General features: G+C 40.1%; 1 protein-coding gene across 1 annotated transcript in view; it reads right to left on the bottom strand.

Annotated features, from left to right (window-relative positions):
• angpt1 (angiopoietin 1) overlaps positions 1-9,616 on the bottom strand; it is a 43,530-nt gene extending 33,914 nt beyond the window's left edge. The window contains exon 1 of the mRNA XM_061254861.1: positions 8,746-9,616. Coding sequence (XP_061110845.1) covers positions 8,746-9,108 — 363 coding nt within the window. The 5' untranslated portion in view covers positions 9,109-9,616. The remainder of the gene's footprint in view (positions 1-8,745) is intronic.
• Positions 9,617-9,851: the final 235 nt, after the last annotated feature.

A 9,851-nucleotide genomic window follows, 5' to 3' on the forward strand; every position in this document is an offset into this window, starting at 1 on the left:
GCAAACACAGCACTGGACAGTGTTCGGAAGAACCCCCCACCCCCGACACCCCCAAACACTCGGCAGAGTGGTGAGAAGACAGAGAAGGGGCAGGCGCTGTTTTCTTAGGGACAGGCAGGCTGAAAGTAACACTCATCGCAGCTCTGTACAGGGAACTGGCGCTGAAATCACCACATCGGACCACATCATAACCAAACCTTCCACTGCTATTAATCTTTTAGCCCCTGTGATGGCCCCTCTGGGGGCACAGAGTATGGAAAATAATGAGCCCTTTTGAATCAATAGAGTTTATTAAACAACTCGAAGAGCTTTTCTCATGATGCAAGAAGAGGTTTTATGATCCATCGAGTTCCTCAGCCTCAACCGTGCCACTCTTTTGAAATGCTGGCCAAAAATCTGTACTCCAATTTTAAGTTATTGCTTAGCGGTATTCAGGGGTTTTGTGTAGTTATTTGCTGCTTCTGTGTTCAGAGATGTTCTAGCGTTGGCAATTTGCATTTATTTTATTTTTTTCCATAATAGCTACTTGTTTGCACAACCACCACTAGGTGGCAAATATGAGCACTAATTCATAACGGTCTGAAATATTTCTATGTTTTGACAGTAGGAGGCGGCAGTGCCCGTTTTCATCATGAGGAGCTTGCATTATCATTATAGAGCTGAAATGTCTGTTTCAGGAAGTAAATAAAGTACCAAAATACTCACCAGAGGGAAATAGACATTTGAATCATGGGTATGTTTTGTTCCTTTTTATACAGAACTCAGATAAGGTTTTTAACATGGATTTCTTTGTAAGGGGTGCAATTTCTGTCTCTGTCAGAATGCGGAGAACTCTGGTGGAAAATATATAGGCTTGTTGCTGGCATATTGATTCTTTATCTATAGATTTAATTTAATTAAGAACTAATATATAAGAACACCAAGAGCTAAAATGTGAATGTTTGTACCCACGGACACATCTATGAAAAGGCCGGTATTCTGTCGATCCAACACCTAGCACCAACACCTACATTCATTAAATCCCCGCGACAAACGTAATAATCTCTAAATCAGTGTAATTTTTAGATTTACAAACTCTTGTCCCAACATCTTGTCATTACCTTTCTTGACCGTAATCCGCTTCAGGAAAGTGTCAGACTTAGAAACACAAGGTTCAGAAGGCAGTGATGCCTACCAAAATTCTGAGGTAGCTCAGGTATTAAAATGTCCATTCATTCTGCTGTGTTAAGTGAGTGAAGAGACAAATGGCATTGAATCTGTGAAGTAGGTGATGTTTATTTATTCCAGATTTTTAGTTTCCCCAGTATTCCCCAGTGGGCCGGCCTGTAGCGTAGTGGTTAAGGTAAATGACTGGGACACGCAAGGTCGGTGGTTATAATCCCAGTGTAGCCACAATAAGATCCGCAAAGCCGTTGGGACCTTGAGCAAGGCCCTTAACCCTGCATTGCTCCAGGGGAGGATTGTCTCCTGCTTAGTCTAATCAACTATATGTCGCTCTGGATAAGAGCCTCTGCCAAATGGCAATAATGTAATGTAATGTATTCCCAATTTAGCTAATGGATTCAATACATTCAAAACCATATGGAGTGGTAATCGGTTCTCTCTGCCAAGGCAATGTCAAAGCTATTAGACACTGCTCTATCACAACGCAATGCTCTTAAAGCCACAAATGAAGGAAGTAAATGTAGCCTATGTGGGAAAAATGGGGGTTATATTTTACCAGGGCCGTTTTACCATGTAAATCTCTGCATTTATAGTGCCTTTATCCAAAGCACTGTACAACTGATGCTTCTCATTCTCACACTGCCATGCAAGGCACCAACCAGCTTGTCAGGAGCAATTGGGGGTTAGGTTTCTTGTTGAGGGACACTTCTAAACACCCAGGCTGTGATCTAACCAGCAACCCACTGACTGCCAGACGACTGCTCTTACCTCCTGAGCCAATGTCGCCTCCATTATTAATGAGCAAGTGAGAGAGGGTGCAGTTGACAGGCATGGGTGGACCCAAATAGTTTCTGCCACACTTAGCTACATCAGGTTCCGACTAAACCAGGCTTGCCTGGTCTTGTTTTGAGAAAAATTGGAAACTTTAACAGGCCTCTCTCTTTAGTGAAGAAGAAGAAGGGGCAGACTATAGCCTAATGGCTAGGATGCTTGACGGGAAAGGTTGGTGTTTCAAGCCCCAGTGTAGCCACAATAAGAACAGTGCAGCTGCTGGGGACCTGAGCAAGGCCTTTAACCTTGCTCCAGGTGGATTGAGTTCGTTAGTCTAATCACTGTAAGTCGATTTGGATAAAAGCGTCAACAAATGGACTGTAATGTAATGAGAATCTCAAGTGGGTAGGCAGAACTTATCTATTACTCACTAACCTGCCTTTCATTGTAATTCTCTCAAATCATGTTCGGCAGTTATTTATTGGAATTCCACAAATTGACCTCTTCAGTATTTTTGCAAAAACTCCTTGTGCTTTTATACTGCAGTGGGATGTTTTCATTTGCAATCAGCTATGAATAGAGCAAGACGTCATCCCCAGCAGTAAGAAAGCAGCACTCTCTGTTTCTTTGGCTCGTTCTGTGGTGCAGACAGACAAGAAGCTGCACTCTTGACGGATTCTGAAAGGGTCATCGCTGAAGAGAAAGATTGTTTTTACACTGAGCAGCCATGATTTCATTTTGGTCAGTTAAAGGTTTTCTGTACGATTAAAAATGGTCAGATGGAAGAGATTTTCAATAAAAACAATCATCAAATCGGAGGATTTGCAAGGGTGAAAAGGAATGTTGTGGAAAGGATGGATCAGTGATATTTGAAGGAGCGGGCTAGTCAAAAATGAGCTGCTTCTGGCACTGACAGAACCCTGGAGAACTGAATCAGCAGCAGAACTAAAAATTACACACAGGTTCAAAATACTGGCTGAGCATAACCAAAGGTGGAACCAAATTCAGCCAAACTTGATTCAGATTTGGCAGGGTTCTGGGTTTTATTCCAGCTAACTCTGTAATCCTGCGTTGTGAAATACTGCCTGGTTGATGGAATAGCCTATAATGTTGAATGGCAGAATAGCAGTTAGCCTGCTGGAAACAGGAGCTTTGGTGTTTCCCAAAACAGTGATGAGATTACAGCCGCTGAGCTCAATATGGAAACCACCTGAAAATCAACTGTTTGTGGAGGAAGAGTAATATTACCAAAGCAGGTAGCCCCAAACAAAATCCCATCTATTTTCTTTAGAAAAGTATCCAGTCAATTATATGAACCGGGAAGCTAACACCCCTAGGGTGGGAAAAAACGGTATTTTGACATGTTATAAACATCTGGCTAAATGTACATTCAACTATAATCATTGGAAGTTTTTTTGATTTAAACTAGGGGGGAAATGCCTGTGGAACTAAATAGTTGTAATTTATTTTAGCTGTAATAACAACATAAAGAGAAATGATAACAATTACAAGAATTATGTCTGTAGGTATGAGGAAATCAGAATTACAGGAAATTCATAATTCATTCAACCACATTATGGGAGCCACAGGACTGTAAGCTAAAAATTGAATTGTAATTTAGATTAAATTAATGTGTTGCACACCTAACAAAATACAAAAATTAAATTAAATAAATCCTACAAAGCACTCTTGAGGATAATTAATGAAACTGATGCAGGATATTTAACTAAACACATTCGGCAGGATAGTACTTTCATAAGGAAAGTTGGTGAGGGGGGGTAACTCAAGCCTGCACTAAATTACTGTGAAATTAACTCTCCCATTCATTTCTGTTTCATAGTCGAGGTATACATTGACAGAGCCCTTTTTCTGTCCAATATCAAACATTCCCTGCAGTGTCAGAGTCTAATGAGCATGAAGAAATGTTGTTTCTCAAAAAGGCTCAGCACAGAATGGTCTGCCTTATCTAGTATGACAAAATTAATAAATGTCTGTTAAAAAAAATGCATTAGCTTGGCCTGAATTCATGACCATTTGTAAAGTGTGACAGTTTTATCATGTATTTTCACATGCGCTCCCTCAGACAATCTAAAATAAGCCTGCTCTCATTTCAAATGTTCTGCTGTTGTAAATGAGGTGTAGATGAATTTTTGCTACTTTATTAGTGACCGTTGTCCTATGCCTAAAGATTGCAGACAGGAAGGAAGACCTTTTCAGTCTGCTGAGCGTCCACCAGCGTTGTATCAACCGATTGTTGGTTTTGGCCTGCACAATCAGCAAAAACAAACTGTGATACAAAGGAAGTTGCCCTTAAAATAGCCTTCTCTTTTCCTCAGTCTTCAACCACGCTGTGTGGCCTTTTGCTAGTGTTTGGCTTCTCTTCTCTGGAGAAAAATCAATCCATATTTATTCAGGGTAGAAAAAGGCAAAACTGCCCTGGCTTTTGTGATCTTAGTGTCCTCTTGACAACTACAGCCACATGGTTTTTAGTAGCCATATATTTTATCTGTTGGCCCTTTTCATAACACTTTTGCTTGTAGTTATTTTTGTTGAGCAACTGCTTGAGTGTCGAAGTACACAGGACATATGAACACATTGAATTTTGAAAACCTGGAACACAAAAGTGGAATCAAACTGGTTAATGTTTTGATGCAACTTCTCAAACTAAATTCCATCCAAGCCATAATGATTTTGACTTATTTGTGGTCCAGCAATCATTGCAAAGACATGTCAAATTTTGCTCTGTAATTTATTTGGAATGCAATTCAAAGATCAGTTTCTGTGAGTGATTTGTGGTCTAATTATGTGTGCAATTAAGTGCAATCTCTAGGGAAGAATTATGGAATACAATGTATTCCAAAGAGATGGTATTTAAAGACCATCATGGAAACCAGGGGACTAATTATGGCTGAAAAGCATCCAATCTGTAAACTGAGAGAAGAGAATAATTAATTAAGGATAGCAAAGAAACAGTATCAAGTACAGCAGATTGTAAAAAGATATAACCGGTTGGTGAACTCAGAAATTAACACTGTACAGGTTGGCTAATGAATACTGAAGTTCACAACAGATTAATCTTATGAGGTGTAACAAAAAGCCCAAAAACAAAGGTCCCTAAAATATCCTAGAACGACGTCACCAGAAGGTGGGAGTGAATATCACAAGCTACTGTATACAGCAGACTTATATAGGCTACACTACAAGATTGAAACCTGTCATCAGCATCAACAATCAAAAAGACAGATTACAATTCACTCTAATTTGGCTTTTTGATTATTCCATTATTGACAAGTCAGATGAGTTCTGGAACAAAGGTTTATGGACAGATAAGACCAAAATATTGATACGGTTTGTTTTGGGCATTCAAAGTGTAGATAAGACATTGGTTGCTCATTGCAATGCCACTGTGCATACGTTTTGTGATACTGACTTGGCTACTGTGGTATGCTATGAAAACATTGTGTGGCAGATGTCAACAATGATGGTAACTCAGACAGTGTATTTGTATGCATGGTAATCATTTGAGAGGCAACAGATGAGATTTGACAAATGTATATTGTTCTGTAACTGGCCGTCGAAGTCATGCGTGGCAATGTGCAATACAAACAAAAAATATTGTGGGAACATAATTTACAGTTAGAACTGTCAGCATGCATTAAAAACTATGTTTATTGCTCCTTTGTCAGGCTAGCTATTCAGTTAAACCAGTAACGTTAGATGAGATATTGTTTTGGATCACAAAGAAATCTGATGTACCCTGAGAGGGATTTGGGTTTTCTGAGCATTACGAAATACAAGTCAGCCTCAAAAACGGCATCTGCCAATTCAATTATGCAATAAAAACACACCGAAAAAATATATATCAAAGTATACTTTTAGAAAACTGCATCATAATTTTGTAATTGTATGTTCCATTTTTCCTGCCAGGTTCACATTAAAAAGTTCCTCTCAGGCATCTGAATACACAGAGGATTCAGCAAATAGGATGAGAGAGAGGGGGATATGCAAGTGGTCACAGTTTCCTGAACCAGTAATAAAAGATCAGAGGCAATCTTGTTAAATTGCCCCTCTTACATGCCTAGTGGAGAAGTAATCCTTCGACAAACAGAAGTCACTCTTGACTGGAATGGAATGTTATCAGTACTGTCTTTTTGCTCACAGTGTTGAATTCCAGAGGCGAATGATGGAGAATACTTCCAAAGAGACGCCTACTTAATTCACCCCACGCAACCACACTTCTAAAAATGAGGGGAACAAATGAACTTATAATGATTGTTTAGAGCAGCACTAAGCACACCATTTGACAAGCGGCCACAGCTTACATGACTAAGACAGATAGACTCTCAAAGACAGTCAATCTTTTGTTGAATGAAATATGTTAACTGCATCCTTCTGCTCTGAATGATATTTGGTTCTCTTGTCCAATGATCAGTCTTCTCCTTTGATGTCTGTGTGAGGCCAAATGTCGTATTTTTTTGCGATAACACAACATTCTAGATTCATCAACTTGTTTCAGAGCTTCCCTACATTGTTATAATAGTTTCACATGATTACTGTAATTTACAAAAAGAAAAATGTTAGGTCTAAAGGCTTCTCTGGGGTAGCAAAGAAGAGCCATTATAACATTAGTGGTGATCGCAGATGCATTCTCAGACAGCCAGCGACTCTGGGTCGGATCTTCCCCGATTCTGGCCTGAAGTCAGCCGGTACAACTTGCTATCCGGGTTTGCACTTTGATTTTTGTGTTTGAATAATTTCACAATAATAATACAACTGTCCAAATACAGCTAAATATCAGGCTGACGTTTCCATAACCTGCACTGACTAAAGAATAGCACCACACAGCAAGACTACTCTACAGATCCAGGGCAATTTTACTGTAGTTTCTAGTTCATCCATCTTCTGTCCCTTTATTTAACACCCATTATTTATGTATCGGTGTGACACTTTTGCTCCCTCAATGATATGACAGTTCTTGCCATCTTATTCGACTATATGGTCTACTATATAGTATAAAAACTGTGTCAAAATAATCTCTACTTCTTTCAATTTAACTAAGTGAAATGAAAGCACTTTCTGCATGAATTCCTTTTCATGACTTGAAAGATTTCTGATTGCAGTTTGAATAATAAAATGTCACTCCCCAGTACATACACAGAACAGTGAAATTGCATATTCATGACATTTATGTTCCATAGGACAGAATCAATCCAGACAGAATTAAATGTACTCATTCACAGTTTGAACTATAGGTTGAACATTGAAGAAATTGTTCTTGCTTTCAATATAATTGTATTTATAGATATTGTAATGTTTCAACAAACTGCAAGCTAATTCTTTGTAAGGGGCTATGCATTATTCATCGGCAAAGTGGGGAAAGGAATAAGGAATGCACCCTTTAAAAGGCCTGTAGATTCAGAAACATCCAGAGGAGGAACCCTGGCAATAAAGGTGGGTATTCTGACTACTAATGAGTTGAGTATTTGCTAATGAATACAGGAAAGGTCAAGGGTAATTAAGCACCGACTCCATGAGTGATCAGTCATTCATTATACTTATTTACTCACTTTCTGTTATGCCAGGACTTTAAGGAAATAAACTATTGTGTGACACAATGCTGTCACCAAAAAGCGTATATCTCCTGATGAGAAAGCAAAACTTTGTTTTTCAAGCAACAAATAGAGGAATGGATTTTAAACTTGCTCAGTACATTTCTATTTCAACATGCTATTTGACTTAAGCTCTGAAAACCAGCTTTGGTATAAATAATGAGATTGATGCTATACAGTATAATATGCTTTTAGGGTTTATTGCCCTGACTTTTAAACCACCCGCTATATACAGTGCAATGCTTTGTTGGGTATGAACAACAAGTTTAGTTGTAAATTTAGAAAAATCTATATAAAATAACTTGTTTTAATTGAGCAGTTGTGTATGTAAAAGCACTGGAACTTTGGGAATGTTCACTATCAGCCTGAGGAGTACCCCAAATGTGAAATGCTATGCAAAAATATCAACTTCAATATTTCATCTTGCCTTTTTTTTTAAAGGTAACCTAGATTAGCAGAACTTTCCAATGTGAGATCAACATGGCAGAAGATATCCACCTAAGATTGATCATACACTTGTTTCATATACAGTTTATTCTTCCATAGAAATGAAACACTTAATGTGGCAATCAAAGTTTTCCTTGGTTTCGGTGGTGACTGGCGGTCATCTATTCTACACTTAATTTCCCATAGTTCCCCATGATATACAGCCTTCTCACATGTTTTCCTTCTTCTGATTGTCAGTGTGGTAATTTTTGATCACTTTACAACCTGTACTTGAGTAATATACAATAATTCAAGGGACTGTTGGACAGAATGTCCGGCAATTAAAAAGTCTAGCTGCAAGTATACAGTAATAGTCAAAAGGTGGCATTTTAGCACAGGTGATATTGCCGATTTTTAATTGTCAGTTCATTCATTTAGTGCCTAATGCATACCCACAACGTCTAATATTAGTTTTTGTCTACTTGTGGGGGCAATAAAAATGAATAAACTTTGAAGAGCCCTCCATCAGTTTCTTGTGTCAGTTTACACAAAGAACAGTAGCATAAGCCTCAATCCCTCCAGAATACATATTCAACCCGCTTCTGGGTAAACATTGACAAGGTTTCCTGGTTTCACAGAAAATAACTAAGAAGCACAATCAAAAAAGCATTTTCGCTACGACACATATCCCCTTCCCAATGTACAAGAAAAACTACAAAACTCATATACAAATGCACTCTGGCTCCTTCTGCCCATCACACATGTGTCCTCTTACCTTCTGAAGCCACTGAGTGTAGTTCTCCATCACATGCTCCAGGTGCTGGATCTTTTGGCTGGAGAAGTCTTGTTCTCCCTGCGGTGCGTCTCTCTGGAGGGCATTGGCATTGTACTGTCCACCAGCTTTGGGCTCCCGACAGGCGGAGTTGCTGCCATCGTTCTCCGGCAGGATGAAGGTGTAGGTGCACTGCCCATGCTGGATTCGGTTGTAGCGTCTACTGCTGCCGCCGGTGCTAGCGCTACCACTGACGCTGCCAGTGCCGCCCTCTGCCCCCTTACGCTGTTCCACTGCACCGCAGCATACCGCCACCAGGAGCGCTGCCAGGGAGACCAGGTGACAGGTAAACTTGTCCCATGACATTGTCGTAGCAAATGGAAAAGGCAACAAAGGAGCTCTTCTTAAGCGGTGTCTTCTTTAACGCATCTTCTTCAATGCGTGTCTTTGAAATATGTTCCCCTCCCACTGGCTGAATCAAAAGACTGTAGGATATATCAATCGAGGTCATCTAGTGTCCATTGAAATGGACAACACTGACGCAAAAGTCTGACAGGAACCGAGTCCACGTGGGCATCACAGTACTTTTCTGGTCTTGTACAAGATAAGGTCCAGACTCCTGTCTTTTCGGGAAACACTAAGTTTCCAAGAAACGTTGGTCACGTGTTCTACTGTGACTGTGTATTATGTAAATATAGATGTGAGGTTGTGGTAGCTGTGTGTGTATGTGTTGTATAAAGTATATATGTGGTATGTTGTCCTGCAGGGTTTCCAAAAGGCACTTGCTCCTTCTTCCTCTGGGTCCTCTTTGGCTTTTTGCGAGAGGCTTTGCAGTGTAGCACCAGGCTTCAAACAGGCTCTGTCCTTTCCCCACACAGTGACCAGAGAGGAATGTGAGTGACTGAGGGTATGTGTATGTGCCTGTGTGTGAGGGAGAGAGAAGGAGGGAGGGGGGCAAGAGAGAGAGGGAGAGCGAGAGAGAGCGTGGCCCCAGTTCTGAGGATGTCGGCTCAGACTCTGCTGTGGATCATCTTACAGGCTGCCTGACCTCATGCCTGTGTGGTAGTCCTCTCTGCACTGGGACCATTCAAGTATTACATTTTCAGTAT

The sequence above is a fragment of the Conger conger genome, chromosome 9, assembly GCF_963514075.1.
Source record: "Conger conger chromosome 9, fConCon1.1, whole genome shotgun sequence".
Taxonomy (NCBI): Eukaryota; Metazoa; Chordata; class Actinopteri; order Anguilliformes; family Congridae; genus Conger; species Conger conger.